The sequence below is a fragment of the Mesoplodon bidens genome, assembly GCF_964165515.1.
Source record: "Mesoplodon bidens genome assembly, chromosome: 16".
Lineage (NCBI taxonomy): Eukaryota > Metazoa > Chordata > Mammalia > Artiodactyla > Ziphiidae > Mesoplodon > Mesoplodon bidens.
In genome coordinates this window covers 18,574,610-18,594,936 of record NC_138173.1, presented here as the reverse complement: position 1 = coordinate 18,594,936, position 20,327 = coordinate 18,574,610, and the positions used below count along the sequence as shown (strand labels likewise).

The 20,327-nt window shown below is 41.0% G+C and overlaps 2 protein-coding genes across 3 annotated transcripts in view; both read right to left on the bottom strand.

The window, feature by feature from the left end:
* Positions 1-7,927, bottom strand: part of LY96 (lymphocyte antigen 96) — a 32,771-nt gene extending 24,844 nt beyond the window's left edge. The window contains exon 1 of the mRNA XM_081259025.1: positions 7,721-7,927. Within this exon, the coding sequence (XP_081115151.1) occupies positions 7,721-7,832 (112 nt within the window). The 5' untranslated portion in view covers positions 7,833-7,927. The remainder of the gene's footprint in view (positions 1-7,720) is intronic.
* Positions 7,928-13,273: 5,346 nt separating this feature from the next.
* TMEM70 (transmembrane protein 70) lies at positions 13,274-20,098 on the bottom strand. Of its 2 annotated transcripts, none has more exons than XM_081258471.1 (3): positions 19,740-20,098; positions 18,369-18,474; positions 13,274-13,923 (listed from the first exon to the last, which is right to left on the bottom strand). In XM_081258471.1, exons 1-3 carry the CDS (start codon positions 19,947-19,949, stop codon positions 13,466-13,468), a joined length of 774 nt encoding a protein of 257 aa, XP_081114597.1. In that variant the 5' UTR covers positions 19,950-20,098; the 3' UTR covers positions 13,274-13,465. The 2 variants fall into 2 exon arrangements, with proteins under 2 accessions (XP_081114597.1, XP_081114596.1); XM_081258470.1 differs by having other exon boundaries at positions 19,752-20,083.
* Positions 20,099-20,327: the final 229 nt, after the last annotated feature.

Below are 20,327 nucleotides of genomic sequence, written 5' to 3'. Positions count from 1 at the left end.
GTGGTACAGCCCCCCCAAAAAAAAAAAAAGATAAATACTGTATGACTTCGCTTATATGTGGAATCTAAAAAACAAACACACTCAAAAGACAAAGAATAAACTCACAGACACAGAGGCTGCTAGAGGTAGGGCATGGAAGATCGGAGAAATGAGTGAAGTGGGTCAAAAGGTACAAACTTCCAGTTATAAAATAAATAAGTCATGGGGAAGTAATGTACAGCATGGTGACTATGGTTAATAATGCTGTTTTACATATTTGAAAGTGGATCTTAAAAGTTTTCACCAAAAGAAGAAAAAAATTGTAACTGTGTGAGGTGATGGATGCTAACTAGCTTTATCTTGGTGATCACTTCACAATATATACAAATATCGAATCACGTTGTATACCTGAAACTAATATAATGTGATATATCAATTATACCTCAAGTAAAAAAATGCTCAAAGGTGACTAAATAAATAAATATTGTGCATCTATTTACTGAATTAATATATAGTCATTAACATGAATTTTTAGGATATTTAATGTTATAGACATTTATGGTATACTATCAAGTTTAAAAAATGCTGGTTACCCAACAGTATATACAATATGGTTCTACTTTGACTGTTTTCAACATATATCATTATATATCTAAAAGAATATTTACCAAAATATCAGAATGCTCATAGTGGTTAACTCTTAACTGTGATAGGCTTATGGTGCCTTCTTTTCTTTTTTTTTTTCACCTATATTTTTGAAGGTTTGCATAATTAATATACTTATTAACTTTCTTACCATGAAAGGTTGACACGGTATTGAAACGTGGGCACTTTCATATGCATTACCGAGCACAGTGCAATGTGTTCTTCTTTCTCAGTGATAAGCTTGTAGAAGACTCTCAGAGCAAGGCAACCAAGACTCTGGAGCAAAGCCGGGAACAAGTTAAAAGCAGTGAATCACCAGGGCCATGTTGTATGTCATAAGGGCAATTCTCTATTTTCAGTTAAGTTTCCCACATGTCTGAAGTTGGTCTGATTATGATGAAACCATTGACAAGTCAATGCAATCAGATAAATGTTCAGAATACCCCTATGGGTGCTCAGTGTTAAGCCAGCACTAGAGCAAGGCAGAGTGGGGTAGGGTGGAGTGAGGAGAGAGAATAGAAGTGTAACCTTAATCTTTATGTCAGGAAGCCTAAGATTTTCCTAGGAAGACAAGACCACCATACATTAAAAAAATTAGATGTAAGGATCAAAAGATCACATAACAGTACATAGCATGTGATTTTTAATTTATTTGCAAAGGTTTGGGAACTAACAGAAAATAGCTTTATTACTTTAAAGTCACCATGTTTATGGTAAAATTCTACACTTGGTTTATTAAATACCAAAGAAAGTAGTGGCCAGGTTCAGCAAAAGCACAAGAGCCTCCGGTTTCCCCTGCAACCACAAATGTCAGCACTGCGGATCCATCATAGCACTTTTTCCCACGGAGCTCTGCCTCAGAATCCTTCTTAACCCAACAGTCCAGGCAACTGCAGTTGGCACAGGAAATGAAACCAGTGCCACTCTGAGTGTTGCTATTAAGTACTATTGGAGATCAAGGGAGGAAGCATTAGCTGGAGTTGAACCATCACAGCACTTCATTTTACCTCTTCAACAGAATTTCCATTACATAAATATGCAGTCCCTTCTGACAGGAATGCCCTGTCCTCATCGGTCTAGAAACTCCTTGCCTGCCTTCAAAATGTATTCAAATATCAACAATGCTGTTAAGCCTTCCTTGACTCCTCCACACACCCCCAGCCCGACAGCCACAAACACACTATCATTCACAGTACTTGATCATCCTTCAATGGTCATTTAAAATGTTTACTACAATTATTTGCTTGCATGTCAGTCTTCTTCATAAAAATAGCACAAGCCTTGAGGGCAGGAAGCATGTCTCATTCATTTCTCATGTCTCTTGCGTACAGCACACTGTAGATAATAAATGTGTGTTTATTCACTTCTGCTTAGCACCAAATATTGCTCTAGGCACTAGAGAAACAATGAACAGGACAGGCAAGGGCTCGGCTCTTGATAAATGTACACTCTAGTAAAGAAATCAAACAGGGCTACGAGAGAAAGACTGAGTGTATGGTGGGGACGGAGGAGTTGGGGGTGGCAATGGGTAGAGATACCTCAACTACAGTATCCAGTAAGTGAGTGACAGAAAGCAACCAACCCTGTGCACATTGTAATCAGGAGTATAGACTCATAGGTGACAATGACTTTGACATGTTCAAGCAACAAAAACAAACACACACGCATATATACACAAAGACCATTACATGAGATACATATAATAGACAAAGTCACAGAGACAGAGAGTAGAGGTTACCAGGGACTAGCGGGGAGGAAGGAATGGGGAGTTACTGTTTAATGGGTACAGGGTCTCTGTTTGGGCTGATGAAAAAGTCCGAAAATGGATAATGGTGATAGGTGCAAAGTGATGTGAATGTACTTAATACCACTGAATTGTGCACTTAAAAATCATGAAAAAGGTAAACTCTATGCTTGTTATATTGGTAATACAAACAATAACTGTAATAATAAGATAGGTCAGTGTAAACGGAAAATAATGAGGGAGGGTGGGAATCAGGGGAGTCATAGGAATCAGACAGGTAGGCAAGGGCCACCTTGAGGGGTCTTGGACGCCTTGGGACAAAGTTGGGATTTCACTTTAATTGTAGTGAAAAGCCACTGGGGGGCTTTAAGCAACTGAAATAACATTATATAACATATTTTCATTTTTAAAAGATCTCTCTGGTCTCTATGCTAAGAACTGATTGTATGGAGGCAAGAATTAAAGTGGAGAAAGGACAATTTAAGAGGATGTTGCAGAGGCCAGAGAAGAGATGAAGGTGACATGAGTGGTGAGCAAAGGACAGTGAAAAGTAGTTGGCTTTAACTATTTACAATAGCCAAGACATGGAAGCAACCTATATGTCCATCGACAGAGGAATAGATAAACAAGATGTGGAATATACAATGGAATATTACTTGGCCATAAAAAAGAATGAAATAGGGCTTCCCTGGTGGCACAGTGGTTGAGAGTCTGCCTGCCGATGCAGGGGACACGTGTTCGTGCCCCAGTCCGGGAAGATCCCACGGAGTGGCTGGGCCCGTATGCCATGGCCGCTGAGCCTGCGCGTCCAGAGCCTATGCTCCGCAACGGGAGAGGCCACAACAGTGAGAGGCCCGCGTACCGCAAAAAAAAAAAAAAAAAGAATGAAATAATGCCATTTGTGGCAACATGGATGGACCTAGATATTATCATACTAAGTGAAGTAAGTCAGACAGAGAAAGACAAATACCATATGATATCACTTATATGTGGAATCTAAAAAAATGATACAAAGGAACTTAGTTACAAAACAGAAACAGACTCACAGACATAGAAAACAAACTTATGGTTACCAAAGGGGAAAGTTAGGGAGGAGGGATAAATTAGGAGTTTGGGATTAACATATACACACTACTATATATAAAATAGATAATCAACAGGACCTACTGTATAGCACAGGGGACTCTACTTAATATTCTGTAATAACCTACATGGGAAAAGAATCTGAAAAAGAATGGACATTTGTAGATGTATAACTGAATCACTTTGCTGTACACCTGAAACTAATACAACATTGTAAATCAACTATACTCCAATATAAAGTAAAAATTAAATGAAAAAAAAAAAGTAGTTGGGGAATTCCCTGGCGGTCCAGTGGTTCAGACTTGGTGCTTTCACTGTGATGGCCTCGGCTCAATCCCTAGTCAGGGAACTAAGATCCCACAAGCCACACAGTGTGGCCAGAAAAAAAAAAAAAAAGTAGTTGGCTTTAGAATATATTCTGGGGATATGAAAAACGGAATCATCAATAAATTCAATGTGAAAAATAAGGGAGATAATTAAGGATACCCCTGGTTTGGGGGTAAGGAATTAGGTGGATGATGAGATAGGGAAGATTTAGGAAGAAAACAGATTTGGAAAGGAGTATAAGAGTCCTAGCTCCAAATGGCTCTTAGACTTCCTAGTGGCCATGTTGAGTTTGTAGAATAAACAAATGAATCCTGGTGATATGTATAGTTAGCCCTCCTACTACACATAAGTAAGACAAAAGCCAGAAGTTCCTTGAAGGTACCAGCTACATCTTAACACAACCTTTGCATTCTCAGTATTCCTCAGAATAATGAAACCTAATGCCTATTAAAGACGTATTAAACTGAATTAAATTCAACTGACTTGACTAGGCTCTGTATGGGAGGTAGGACTTTTGATGGACCTCAGAGGTTTCCATGAAACAGAAAGAGGGACACGAATATTTCAGGTTAGAGAATAGTACACATATATATCAACACAAGTATAAATAAAGGCCAGTAAAGAGGCTGGCCTGCTTGGAGTTGGGGGGACACTCCAGATGCCAAGATACACTCACTTAGCTGAGAGGACCATGCTGGAATACTTCCAGAACCGGACCCCTCCTCATCGCCTCCAATGCTCCCCCTCTGGTCCGAGTCACCATTCTCTCACTCACCTGGATTATTGCAACAGCTTCCCAACAGGTTGCCTGCTTCAACCTTTGCCGCCTTACAGATTATTATCAACCCAGGAGCCAGACCAGGCTTTACTCGTAGTAAAAGATAAAGTCGCCCCCTGACCTACATGGCCCTCACCCTCTCCCCATTCCCTTCCATGTCATCTTCTGCTACTTCCCCCACACTCATCCCATCACAGCCACACTGGCCTCCTTGCTATCCCTCCATCACCAGCCATGTTCCCACCTCAAAGCCATTGTTCCTGCTCTTCCCGCCACCCCTTCCGCTGGATATGGGTGTGGCTCACTCCCTCAACTATTCCTGTCCTTGCTAAAGGCACCTTCTCAGTAAGGCCTTCCTTGCCTGTCCTAATTTAAAATGCAACCCCCATCCCCATCTCTGTACTCTCTATCCCCTCCCCTGCTTTATTTTTCTCTCACGGCAATCACCACCATGTGACATGCTGAATATTTCACTGATCAAAACTCCAGGAGGGCCGTGACTTTTGTCTTGTTGTTCACTGCTAGATGATATCCTCAGTATCTAGAACAGGCACGTGCCAGATGCTCAGTGAATATTGGCTTAATTAAATAATCCATTAATTCCGTGAGTTTCAGGACTATCCATAGCCAAAAAACGGTTAGAGCTGAGTCTAACAACTCTAGGTTACAGGACGGTGTGTGTCCAGGGCTCTGTGGACTGACTCAGACAGCCACATTTCCTGCCTTTTCCAAAGGTGGAGGATAAAACAGTCAATTCTTGCCATTTCTGTATGTTATGCGCTGACCTGTGTTCTCCTTAAATTCATATGTTGAAGTTCTAACCCCCAGTACCCCAGAATGTAACTGTCTTTGGAGACAGGGCCTTTAAGAGGTGATTAAGTTAAAATGAGGTCACGTGGGTAGGCCCTAATGCAATACTGTTAGTGTCTTAGAAGAAAAGGAGATGTAGACACACAGGGAGTCACCAGGAATGAGTGCATACAGAGAAAAAGCCATTTGAAGACATGGCAAGAAGACAGCCATCTGCAAGCCAAGGAGAGAGGCCTCAGAAGGAAACCAAACCAACTGACCCTTGATCTTGGATTTCCTGGCTCCAGAACTGTGAGAAATAAATTTCTGCTCTTTAAGCCACCCAGTCTGTGATGTTTTTTACGGCAGCCCTAGCAAACAGGTATACCGTGTATGCCCAGTAGCTTGGCCAAATGGGAATCATCCTCACAGGAAGGACTGAATTGTCGTCACCAACTTCCTGACAATAATCCCTAGAGGCATCAGTGCTTCCCACAAATGACGCATTTCCATCTCAGCCAGGATGGATTCTCTAAGGCAGGGAAAGGTTGACGTGGCAGGGGCAGGGGAGAGGGGCATGGCAGCAAGCAGGGTCTCGCTTAGCTGTATATCCCACCTGCTCTCCACGGTCTCTATATCCGTGGGGCAGCACGAAAGGACCACAGAATTTCTCAGCATTGGAGAGAAACAGATAAAATCTCTCCTCAGAAATCAAATCAGAAGACAAATTGAGTTAGTGTTACTAGAAGATTAAAAGCTAAATAATAATATGACGTGTTACATAAATAAAGGCCATAGGAAATACAGCACAGAGAAGGTGGCATAATCAATGCATGAAGCAGAAGCGCCAAAGGAGAGGTGACAAGGGGGCCGAGTGCACTGAAGAGGGCCTGGAACAGGGCAGTGTAAACTGACCTTGCGGGGTGGGGAATTTTCAGGGAATTCAGCACAATCACAAACAGAAAAAAAAGCCACCAGCCTGAGACTAGTCAGACACTTAGGTCTTGTTCTCACATCTGGCAATTACCCTAATTCCCCAGAAGTAACTTTATATTAATATTTGCCAGAATGTATTTGCAGGATTGTAAACACACACTCAAAAAATAAAACAAAATAAAACTGAAAATTGGGGGATTAAATAGGTTTTTTTTGTTTTTTGGTTTTTTTGCGGTACACGGGCCTCTCACTGTGGTGGCCTCTCCCGTTGCGGAGCACAGGCTCCGGACGTACAGGCTCAGCGGCCATGGCTCACGGGCCCAGCCGCTCCGTAGCACGTGGGATCCTCCTGGACCGGGGCACAAACCCGCGTCCCCTGCATCGACAGGCAGACTCTCAACCACTGCATCACCAGGGAAACCCCTTAAATAGGTTTCTTTATTGCAGAACTTCTCAGAACTCAAAGTACATTTGTAAATCTCCCCCACATGATTAGACGGTAAGTCCTTTTTTCCCATGAGGATTTCAGCTAGCAAGTATTTTCGGGAGCATCCCCTTAAACCTTCCTGATATCACTAGTGGGTAGAAAAGGTCAACCAACCCATAGTGAGCAACACAACGCAAAGCACCAAACCAAAACAGTAGTCAAGCCCCGAAGCTGTGCTTTCAGACCAGCAGATATTTGTAGAGAAAGAGGGAAAACTAAACAAAACAAGATAAAACAACAGTGATCCAACCAGTAAATAGCATTAGAGTGTAGCTGATTCTTTTTTTTAAGTAATCAATATTTATTGTTTCTATGTGGCTCTGTGCTAAAAATTTTACCTCGAAAACAATCCTTGTAAAATGGGTTCGAAAATCACTTTCACTTTACAGATAAAAAAGCTGAGGCACAGAGAGGCTAAGACTTTGCTCAAGGTCACACAGTAACTGACAGAATCAGCCTTACATCCAATTAGGGAGGTAATTCCAAGAGCCTTCAAAAACCACAGCCGGAAACACTTACAGAGCACCGTTGAAAAAAAAAAATCACGGCCTGGAGCTATAATCAATTCCAAGCAGCATTTAGGACTGTTCTACCTTCTCAGGAAGACCTGGTCAGTCTTGGGGCTGAGGCAACATCTCAGAAGCAGAGAGTTCTGCCCAAACTGGGAAGAATCTGAAACTGGTTTCAAGGTAGAGATAGCTGACCACAGGAAAGGACAGAAGCACTTGGAGGTCAAGTGCAACACAGTTCAGAGACCTGTGAGGCCCGTGACGGATCGAGAAAATCCACCCAGGGCAGGAACCAGACATCACTTTTGCTGTCAGCAGCCTCCCCAGCAGCCGGAACATACGGTCATTTCCTGCGTCCCGGCGACAGCAGAAAAAGGTTCCCGTGAAAACCTGCCCTTGGAACAGTTGACACTATGAGTACCTGCTTTCGCTCTCGTACTTACCACAGTAGGAGTACCAAACACTTGTGTCAGAGGAGTTGCAGACCCAGCGTTTCTCTTCAGGTTCAGTAAATGTGGAAGAAAACAGGGCGGAAAAAAGCATAAATGGGAACATGATTCAGTATCTTCAAAACTTTAAAAATGCAAAGACAATCAGTAACTAATCATCAGACTCTTCCTTTTTAATAAGTAGAAAAAATTTAACTTAGTCATCAGTCACATGATTTCTGAGTTCCTATCCAACTGTTTCCTCTTTTGAATGTGTGTGTGTGTGTGTGTGTGTGTGTTTAATATCTGAGCACTTGCTGCAAGAGGAAAGGAAAATGATCCAGAATGTACTCTTTGTGAACACGTAATACAAATGAGAGCACAGAGCTTTAAAAACAAAACCAGGTATTTTCCAATCAATAGTAAAAAAAACAGCCTGTAGGTCTTCTTTAGAAGATCAAAAGACTAGCACTCTTTATCCCTCTGCATTGCTATTCTCTCTCCCACAAGTTCTTTTTTTTTTTTTTTTTAAACCCTAAGCACCCCCTCCTATTCCTTCTTTCTTTATTTATGGCCATGCCGCTGGGCTTGGAAGCGTGGAGTCCTAACCACTAGACCGCCAGGGAATTCCCTCCCACAAGTTCTTTATACAACAATTCTCATGGGCAGAAAGCAGAACCTAAAGCTCTGCACTGAACAGGCTCACGCAAAGTGTTTCTGCTCGGCAACAGGTTCAGCCAGAGGGTAGAGTCCGGCTGGATGAGACCTCAGACACAGGACATTAGCTGTACTTCTGCATGGTGGGCGGGGGGTCTCACCAGGCTTGAGAATGCACTCACTTTAGCAAACTACAGGTCCAGGGAATACCTTACAGTGGTCATTATTTTGTGTGTGGAATGTATTTCATTCCAAAACTCTCACTTTGTTCTAGAAAAACAGCCACCCCTTTAGATGCTTTGCTACCTGAAATTCTTTAAAGGACATGGTCTGGGATTAGTAGCCCAAAAGTGGCATGGAGTTGGGGCCTTAAAAACCTACCAGTTTAGAGGAAAATAATCATATTTGTAAAAGGTTTTACTAAAGAACTGTACTACTTTCCCATTTTTTTAAAGGTAAATATCCATGGGGTGGGGCGTAGCCTGGGGAAATGGGGAGTTGCTCAATGGGTATTGTTTCAGGTTGGCAAGGTGAAAAAGTTCTAGAGATCTGTTGCACAGCAATGTGAATACAGTTAACACTAATGAACTGTACACTTAAAATTGGTTAAGATGGAGAATTCCCTGGAGGTCCAGCGGTTAGGAATCCATGCTTCCACTGCAGGGCACATAGGTTTGATCCCTGGTCGGGGAACTAAGATCCCACAAGCTGCCCAGCACAGCCAAAAAAAAAAAAATTGGGGTTAAGATGCTAAATTTTATGTTATATGTATTTTATATATTTTTTAAGTGGGGGGAAAAAAAGAGGACAAATCCATGAATGCTTCTAGTAGTCTCAAAGTACCATTTCCCACTAAAAGGAACAAATACTCTAGAGAAATTACTGTTTCCAGGTCTGAAGCAGAAAAGGTTCAAGATGAACCTAAAACACCTTGTCATATTAGACACCCAATTTGATGACAGTCCCATTGACCAAGGATGGGTTTCCTATTGCTGCTGTAACAAATAACCACAAACTTAGTGCCTTAAAAACAATACAAATGGGGAATTCCCTGGCGGTCCGGTGGTTAGGACTCTGAAGTTTCACTGCCAAGGGCCCAGGTTCGATCCCTGGTTGGGGAACTAAGATCCCACAAGCCATGCTATGCGGAAAACATACACACACACACACGCACAATACAAATGAATTCTCTTACAGTTCTGGAGGTCAGAAGTCCGAAATCAGTTTCAATGGGCTAAAAGCAAGGAGTCAGCATACCTAGTTCTTCTGGAGACTCCAGGGGAAGCCTCTGTTTACTTGCCTTTTTCAGTCTCAGAGCTGCAATCCTTCCATCCCTCCATCTTCAAAGTTCAGCACTGTCATCTCTGCTTCCATCGTCACATCGCCTCTCCCCTGATATCCTGCCTCCCTGTTATAAGGGCCCTGTGATTACACTGGAACCTGTTGGATAATCCATGATAATCTCCCCAACTCAAGATCCACCTGTAAAATCCCTTTTGCCATTTAACGTAACATTCACAGCTTCCAGACATGAACATTCAGCCTACCTGTAGACTATTACGATCATTAATAAGATAGTAACTGCGATGAATTGAAGTACATCAAATATATTCAAATTAATCAGCTCATAATAATTTTTTTAAAGTCTAATCAGCAGATGATGCTAGGAAACCAACTCTATTTTGAAAACTGATAAAGGGAAAGAATCAAGCATTTATCCTGACTTTTCTACAGAAAATGAACTACTGGTAACCAATAGTACAGACAGGCAAGTTTCCCTTGCCTTCTCATACTCTTTTCTCTACTTTTAGAAGTATTTCAGCTAATATATGAAAAAGGAATGATAGAATATAACCATTTTGCAACACCTAATGAATTAGTAAACTTGGGCACTGAGCATTAGTAGTTGCTAACGTCACAGAGAGACAGAAAGACATTGTATTCTTCTTGATGGATGAACATGGTGGTAGCCAACCTCCAAGATGGCTCCCAATGCTCCTTACTTCTTGGTATGCAAATCCTTGTGTAGCCCCCTCCAACAATGTATAAGGGTGACTGTGTAACTAAGAAAATATTGCACAATGATAACGTGCAACTTCCAAAGTGGATCATAAAAGACATTTTGCCCTCTACCCTTGCTCTCCTGGATCAATTGCTCTGGGGGAAACAAGTAGCTCTAAAGAGAGATCCATGTGGTAAGAAACCGAGGCGTCCTCCCCAAAGGCCAGCACCAATTTGTCAGTCATGTGAGTGAGCCACCTTGGAAGCAGTTCCTCCTGCCCCAGCCCAGCCTTCAAATGACAGGAGCACCGGCTGGTATCTTGACTGTAACCCCGTGAGACAACCTGAGCCACACCCCCTCAACTAAGCCATTCCCAAATACCTGACCAACAGGCACTATGCAATATCATAAACGTCTGTTGATGTTTTAAACCTCTAAGTTTTAGGGGCAATTTGTTATGCAACAATAGAAAAATAATACAAACAACATCAGCTATGAATCGGTCTTGTCCAAAATAATCAAACCTCAACCTGATGAAGCCTCAATTTATAGCAAACACAGTAGACAGACAAACATGTTAAACTACACCTTGGGGATATAATCAGAAAATCTAGACCATGAAAACATATATAGGACAAAAAACTCAGTTTCTTCAACAGATGATTTGCAAGGGGCGGGGGGTGGCGGGGGAAACAAAGTGAAAGAGGGAATTCCCTGGCAATCCAGTGATCAAGATTCCGTGCTTCTGCTGCTGGGGCCCAGGTTTGATCCCTGGTTGGGGAACTAAGATCTCACATGCCATGTGGCAGGGCCTAAAAAAACAAGATCAGAGTGAAAAATATAGAAGGGCCCATAGATTAGAAGTCTTAAAAGACACTTACAAAATAGGTGTGAATAAGGTGGGAACTTTAATTAGATCTTAATCCAAACAAAATGGGGGAAAAATTATGAAACAATTGGAAATTTGAGTAGACTGGATATTTGATAACACTGGGGTCAAAGGCAGCTTAGGTATTATGATGGTATTGTTAGTTTTTTAAGTCTTTATCTTGTAGAGTTACAAAATTAAATATTTAAGAAAGAAATCTTACGATGTCTGGGATTTGGTTCCAAATAAACATAGACGGCAAGTGGTCTAGATGAAACAATGAATCTGGATGATGAATCACTTTTTCTGAAAAAATCAGAATACAATTTTAACGAATGTGTCCAAGCTAAGGCTGGCATTCATACCTAATGACCGTTTTGTTACTTTTGCTTCCAAAAGCTGAAGTCTTTCGGTATGATGTAATCTACGTTGAGGAAAAGGATTACATCTTATCGTCAAAGGGTACACTATCTGATATAACCCAGAGGCCCAATGGGATCACCCTTTTTGGGACTCAAATAAAACGGACTCAATATCCTTCCCATAGGTAGAGGGAGACTCACCACCTTCCTAATCTTGCCAAGATTACTCTGCCTGGGGAGAGGGTAGTAAAGTGGCATGGAAGGACGCGCGTATATTTCTTACTTTGGCCTGAGCTGTTTATGCGGACTTATTTCAGTGATGAATCATTATGGTATCCTACGCATGCTGATCCTTTTCTACATCTTGGTCTCACTCCAAATCATGCCCTTGAGAGGTCATCTTTCTCATGCAGTATTTTAAGTCTTTTTTCTTTTCTCTAAACAATTGAGGAATTATTGATACTCATAAAAATAGGATTTTCACTCCACTCCACAGGTGACAAAATGGTTGCATGGATACAGGACATTTAAAGAAAGAGATAGGAGGTACTAAGAACAAGTTATGAGAAAACTGACCCTTGAGAGAAAACTGAAATGTTAACAACACTGTTTTCTTCTAAAAATTTCTTCTAATATTTATCTAACATTTGATAATGAGTATTTGATTATGGAATAATCTTTTTACAGAAAGATATAAATCACATTAACTGCTAAGATAGCAACAGGTCCATATCTAGGTGACAGAGGACAGAGAAGCAGACAGGCAGAGGCCCAAACTGAGGACAGAGGTGGTGGCGGCTTGTTCATCTTAGAGCCCACCCTCTAGTAAGACCACAAGCTGGCTGATCGTAGCAGAGGGCAGGCTCTAAGTCTCAGGAACATGAGCACTGTTCTACCTTAAGCTGTCTCCTATAACCTTCCAGCAGCTTCAGACTTGAATGATCTTTCCCCTAAGAACTAGTGATGTCCCTGCTGCTTCTCCATCCACCTCCCTCATACCACAGGCAAGCCAGAAAGATTAATCATCGTGGCAGGTGATAGATGTTAGACAGACTGGGTGTTTTGTTCTTAACTGTGACTCTGGCAACTAGCCCAGTACCTGACACCCTCTCGGCACTTAATCAGTATCTACTAGTCTAAATAGCATGATTTGAGGCCCTTTGTTCCTGGCTGAAAATCCTTCACAAGAACCAACTTAACATTAGCACTGAGACTTTTATTTTCTAAAAGGTACTATCCATCTATGTAGTACATACAATTTTCCCACTGTGTCAGGGTGTAACAAAGGAGAGTATACATGGAGGGACAGATGGAACCACTGAAGACGATACGACTTAGGTTACCAATTCCCCAAGAGCTAACCACACCCTACTGGACATGGATATCCTTAACGTGGGCAGCCATGCCAGAGATGATAGGCAAAAACCTGTGCTCTGAGCCAAAGGAAGCAGATTAACAGTTTCCCATAATCCGTGAATTTTTAAAGAGTTTTCAATGTGGGAAAAGGTAATATCTATATCCTTAGAAAAATCCAAACACAAAGGAAAAATAACTTTCCCATTTGCTTCTGACATCCAATCCCCAGCTGAGAGGCAATCACACTTATTATATAAAAGTAACCATGCATATGTCGGCATATACATGTATTTTCACACCCTTTTAACACAAATGATAGAGTATTGTATGTTTTGTTTTTCAAACATAACTTTTTTTATTATAAAGGAACATAATTCTCTGGAAATTAAAAGTTCTGTGATACAGTGTCAAATTATTTTTTTAACAATCAGTCACTAACAAAAATCAAAAGTAAAGGCAATTATTATACACTGGAACATAAATCACATTTAAGCACAAACATAAAAACGATAGACTCATTTCTCTTCTTTAAGCTGTTTCTTTTCACTGGCTTCTTCCACATCAAAAGTAAATGGTTTGTCATAACCCATTAGATGGTTATAGTCTTCAGGGTTTGGAAAGAGTGCTGGATTAACTAACAGTGATTTTGTTTTAGCATAAAATGTGGTAAACACATGTGTGCTATTTGGAATCTTCACGTCATTCTGGTGGAACACTGTACTCGTTTCCAAAAGCACAACATTATAAGTAATGGCTTTATAAGTGTCTGTTGTGGCCTCATGGTACAACCGAATGACATAGCCTTTTGTAAGAAAGTGAAGCAGTGTTGGAGTGATCACTGTAAAGCTTCCTATGATGCCATAAAATAAGATTTGCAAAGGCAGACTTCCAAATATAATATTATTTTGTGCAAAAATGTACGGTAGAAATGCAAGGCTGATCAGACTTGTAGAGTAAGAAAAACATTTCACACCTAAATAAGAAAAAAAAATGGGAGAAGATTAACATTTTTAACTTTTATAAAAGAATCAACCTATCCAATTAATTCTTCCACCTTTCTCCCTACAATATCATCATCAAAACAACAAAACCAAAACACCTATATAGTGCTTATTATATTCCAGGCTCTATTTTAAGCACTTTACATATTTCATTCATGAAATCTAGAAAAAAGCCCTATGAGACTGATGTATAATTATCATCATCATCACTCCCATTTAAAAGATGAGAAAATATGAGGTACTTGCTCAATGTCACATAGCTACCAAGTAGCTGTGTTGGGATTTAAACCCAGGCAATCTGACTCTAGGGTCCAGGCTGTTGGCCATTACAATGCACTGCCTCTCCAGCTGGGAAGTCCGCTTTAGGGTTGACTGGCTTCTATCTCAGCTCCCAATAAAAGGTTTAATATTACTCAAAAATCTTTATGAATACTATAAAAGTTAATTCAGTCAGCAGATAATCAAATAAAGGTCTCTATTAACAAGCACTTCCACAGATCTAACATAAAATGTTCAAATATGGGGCTAACTCTTTCAGGCTAAGTGTCCAGCATTAAAACAGCAAATCAAAAAAACAAGCAAACAAAAAACACCACCAGTGGTTAAGAAACATATGGGAAAGGTAATCAACTTCTTTACCAAGGAAAAACATTCAAGTTAAAATAGTGAGATACTTTTACTTATCACGTTAGAAAGATTAAAAAACCAGTGACTTCTGAACTGTATACTTAAAAATGGTCAAAATGGTAACTTTTACTTTATGTCTATTTTACCACAGTAAATAAATAAATAACTTAAAATGTAAATTTTCTTAGTTTGAATGTACAATTTTAACATGATCAAATACCATCTGTTTGGAAAACAGACAAGTTGAGATCCTAGAAGGGTTGATTATAAAGTTATTTTGGAAGAACAAAGGAAGCAAAAAAGGGGGGAGGGTTAGATACTAAAACATAAGATTATAATTAAAACAGTGTGGTACTGGCTCAGTAGATAAACAGATCAATGGAAAGAAACAGGAAATCTAGACACAAACCTAACTGCATACGGAAATTTAGTATAAAACAAAGATACAATCTAAAATAAGTGGTGCTGGGCCAACCAGATTCAGAGAAAATTCAATCGATCCCTCATACCATATACCAGGAAAACTCCAAATAAACCAGAGATTTAAGTGTATAAAGTAAGAGAGGTATAAGAAGAAAATACCCGTGAAGTCCTTTATAATCTGAGAATAGGAAAACTTTTCTAATTATGACTGAAAATACAGAGGCAATCAAGGGGAAAGTTGATAAATCTGATCATCTTTTTAAAATGTACATGGACATAAATACCGTAAACAAAGAGACAAATGAGAAAAATATTTGCAGCTTGTATGACAAAGGGTTAATATCCCCAATACACAAAAGGTTTCTAGTATATGAGAAGGAAGGTCAACAACCCAATAAACAAACATGCCAGAAATATAAGCAGACAGTTCAATGAAACAAAAATGCACACGGCCTTTCAACAGATGAAATGATGCTAAGCCTCAATCATTAGAAACATTCAATTAAAACCACAGTGAAGGGTGGGAGGGAGGGAGACGCAAGAGGGAAGAGATATGGGAACATGTGTATATGTATAACTGATTCACTTTGTTATAAAGCAGAAACTAACACACCATTGTAAAGCAATTATACTCCAATAAAGATGTTAATAAAAATAAAAAAATAAAACCACAGTGAGATACCGTTTTCCCCCCAAACTGGCAAAAACTGAAAATAGGACATCATACGCTGTTGGTGAGGCTATAACAAAGCAGACACTCTCATACATCACTTTTGCTTGAAGGCTTAATTATCTTGCATTAGTAATCTTAAAATAATTCCTTCCCCCCACAGGTAGATGTCCCGACACTGGTCCACATGGGATTCAATGGGGACCAAGTTGCCTTCTATATAAAAGCCTCCTTAGCCCTTCCAACTACCCTGTTTTCCCCATTACTTTTTCACACTATAGTAGGTTGAATAGTGTCCCCTCAAAATTCACATCCACTTAGAACTTTAGAACGTGACCTTATTTGGAAATAGGGTCTTTGCAGACCATTAAAAGTTGAGATGAGATCATACTGGATTACGGTGGGCCCTACAACCAATGAGAGTATCCTTAAAAGGACAGAACAAGACAAGCAGAGACACAGAGAACGCCGTGCGAAGTAGGAGGCAGAGACTGGAGTGATGCAGCTACAAGCCAAGGAAACATGAAGGATTGCTGGGAGCCACCAGAAGCTAGAAGAGACAAGGGCAAGCTCTTTCCTAGAGCCTTCAGACAGCACGGAATGCCAACACCTTGATTTCAGACTTCTAGCCTTCAGAACTGTGAGAATAAATTTTTGTTGCTTTAATCCACCAAGCCTGTGGAAATGTATTGTAAGAGCCCTAGGAAACTAATACATACATATACTTTATGCCTGGATTGAAGTAATTGCTATTTTCTAAACATATTCTCATGCCTTTGCTCATACTACTTCCGTGCCTGGAATGCCCTTTTTTCACATGTCTTCATGTTCAAATTCTACTCATCTTAAAAAGAGAATACTATGACACCCGTAATTATTTGTTGCTGAATTAACAAGAATCGTCAATTAAAAGTCCCTTCAAATATCTTTAAATTAGGACCCAATTTGGTAGTTTAAATGGTACCGCTATGTTAATGTCTCTCACTCAGTTTTACACACAAAAAATATTAATCCCTGATAAGTATAGTGACTTTCTATTACTATAATATTGAAGGAACTCAAACATCAAATTCTTCTACAGGTTACAGTTCTAGAACTTTGAATATCATGCATAGCTATGTTCTTCCATAAATATTATATCGTCCCCACACTAAAATTAATTCCTATTTATATTCTCTTCTCTTCAGAATTGAGTCAAGTGGGAACGTGAAAAAAATTGATTAAGCTTTCCCTTCATTTGAAGGAACGGTGCCTGTATTCAGAAAGAAGGGTACCACGGGGGTCACGGCGAACACATCTCAAAGGCATCAATCTAGGGATCCCAGGCTCAATCCAGAGATGAGACACAGGCTCAGTGGCCCACTCATGTTGTGACTTCTGAAGAAATTTCTACCATCCGAAACTGATTATTCCAGTAACTTCAGAACTCCACTCAATAGTGATTATAATCACTCCTTATTCCCAGAACGTTTTAAATAGCTAAAATTGTATTTTAAACATACTCTATTTTAATGTCACACACTCTTGAGAACTTACAGACTTCCAGATTAAATTTTAGACAACTGGTTAACACCAGCATGATCAAAAACACACATGCAAATGGGGCACAGAAATCTTGTGGCCAACTTGGCTATAAAGTAATCCTCCAGATATTTCAGGTTATACTTTTTTTTTAAGATTATTAAAATGAAATACAACCTCAGGAACTTGAACAAATCACAAACCTAAGTTCTTCTGACTTTCCCTACTAAAATATTCCATACTAAATACTGAATTATGACCTAAGGAAAGAGCTTTAAACTTGTAGCTATCTAATACACTGCCCTTTCCTTCTCCACGATAACTCCTTACTACCTGGAAAACCACTAAGTAAACATGTTTGCTGAAAATTCTAAGATGACCTAAAAAATGTAAAATTAATATATCTTTGAATTATAAAAGTATTACTGCTCATTTTCACTGCAAAATCTAAAAACATATACTGTAAATGTCTACTTACCCAAAATAACTACTCCTAAGAGGTATTCGCCCATATTTCTTTCCTCTGAATATTCAAACATTACATAAACATACACTTTTTGTTCTGTTTTATTTTGTTGCTAAACATCCCGAGAGGTGACCAAAGGATGGAATCCGTAGTGCCCAGCCATAAGATCACAAAGTCATAAGAGTCTACAAAAACCTTTTTAAAATCTCCTAAAAATGCAAAGGTCTTAACCTCTAAATCTTTTATCAACAGTCCACAAGAGGGCTTCCCTAGTGGCGCAGTGGTTAAGAATCCGCCTGCCAGTGCAGGGGACACGGGTTCGAGTCCTGGTCCAGGAAGATCCCACATGCCGCGGAGCAACTAAGCCCATGCGCCACAACTCCTGAAGCCCTGGCGCCTAGATCCCGTGCTCTGCAACAAGAGAAGCCACCACAATGAGAAGCCCGCACACCGCAACGAAGAGTAGCCCCCGCTCACTGCAATTAGAAAAAGCCCGTGCACAGCAGCAAAGACCCAACACAGACAAAAATAAATAAACAATAATAAAATTTTTTTTAAAAGTCCATAAGAAAAAAATTATAATTTTTCCTTCTTTCTTGCAATTACGAAGTGCTAAAATAATAAGTTATCATATGCTAAGAACCTTTTTTTATAAGTAAAAGGCGGGGGGGGGGGGTGGAAAGGAAATATCCTCACTTCTGATTACCCACCAAATACTGTTCGGGCCAGATTTCCAGTATAAATCAGCCTTCCATCTTCTGATTTTTCAAGTTGTGTATGTAAACATCGAACACATCTTTCCCAACAAACAGGTATCTATTGAAACAGAGACCGTTATAATGTGAGTACATGATAAACTGCATTTTAGACCAACTTTTAAATATTTTTAAGTTTATTTTGAAAAATATAATAGAGTAAAAGAAAACTTATCACATGGGATGATTTAAGGAATTCTTCCAAATAATCTACAAAGCTAAAGAAAGCAAACTGAGTAACAGAATGGCTTTCCTTAATTCCACTCACAAGTAGACACTGAATTGGGAGTTTGAAGACCTAAGCTTGCATCCCAGCTAGAAGCATTTTAAAGTGTGACCTTAAACAAGTAAAAAGTTAGTGGAATAGTTTCTTCTAGTCCACATCACTCTCGGTCAACTGTCAAAGATTTAAATGCATTAGCTTTTTTAAAAACTTAAGTTTAATTATGTAAGTAAAATACTGCAAATTCAGAAAGTTTAAAGTCCAGACTGCTTTTAATACTTCTAAAATATTTATACTATAGCTAGTATTAAAAATAATAATAACTCTTTCCCCAAGGGTCTCGTATCCATCCCTTGCTCCTCGCAAGGAAAATATTTTACTTGAACTCCTACATCAAATTTCACAGGAACAAGAGTTGCCCGAACCTCTGAAAATGACTTTCACAACACACACTCTTCAAGATGTAAAAGGCATGCCTAATCCCTTTATGCTGAAATTTAATGAGATTCCAATTCCCGCGTTGGCCTTTCCTCCCAAGTTTCAACCATGTTTGCTAATCCTAATATTTTACAGGGCAGGATTAGGAGACAATTTATTCAGATTAAAATGAGAAGGATTAACGTCTCCATCCCATTTTTCCAGGGAGCAAAGGAATTCCTAAAAATAGAGCCACCTAATAAAAAACAGAACAAACTCAAAATCAGGTTCCCCGAGTTCTTTCAGTTTGGTCTCCAGGTGGAGCATCTAATTTCGCTGCAAATTAACCCTTCCGAGCTTGCGCTCAAGGACAGAAAAAAAAAATAAAGAGTCCTCACAGGCCCAATGGATTTGCAACCATCTCTGTAAAGTGACTGGAACCGCCCAGAAAATATGCACTTTCCAAGGGGCACTGCTGGACTCGCGGGGGCTGCGAACCCCGGGAGCACCGGCCTGTTGCCCAGGCTGAGGCCGGCCACTCCTACCAGCCCCGCAGCACAGGGCTCCTTCAGCACCAGAGCCGCCGTGCAGGCCGGGAAGAAGCTATGGGAGAGCCGGGCTCCTCAGGCCCGGTGCTACTCCCACCCCCACCCTTACTCGGGTCCGCGAGCCCTCTGACCGCCAACCTGCGCTCGCACCCGACACGGCAGAAGCGTCGTGGCTGCCGACAGCCCCGCGCCCCCGCCGCCGCCCCGCACCGAGGAGCCTCTGCAGGAGGCCGCCCGCCAGACGGCCGCCCTAGGGGCTCGGAACGCAGTGGCTGCCCACGGTGCCGTCCTCTTCCCACCGAGCCGCAGTCCGGCCGCCCACGGGCCGCCCAACGCCAGAAGCAGCATCCCGCGCGTGACCAGAAACAGCGACTGCACTGCGGCGGCAGCCGGGCACGCCGAGGCGCAGCTCCTCACCCGACCGCGGCACAAACGAGCCGAGCACTCGCCGCCGCCTGCAGGTCCGCGGGCCGCACTGGCCGCCTGCGCGTGCGCAGAATGGACGGCCCGCCGGCAACCTGCCCAGGCACAAGCGTTCCTTGTGGGCTGAGATCTGAATCCGACCTGACCCTCGCTGCCGGGACCAGCAAACGGCCATCCTGCGCGCTGCTTCCCCTCGTCGGAGTCTGGCGCTCTTTATAACCGTGTGGAAGGACAGAGGGAAGAGACACGCGCGAAGGACAAAGCCTGGAAGCAGGGTTAAATCTTTCATTATCGTGGGCATCA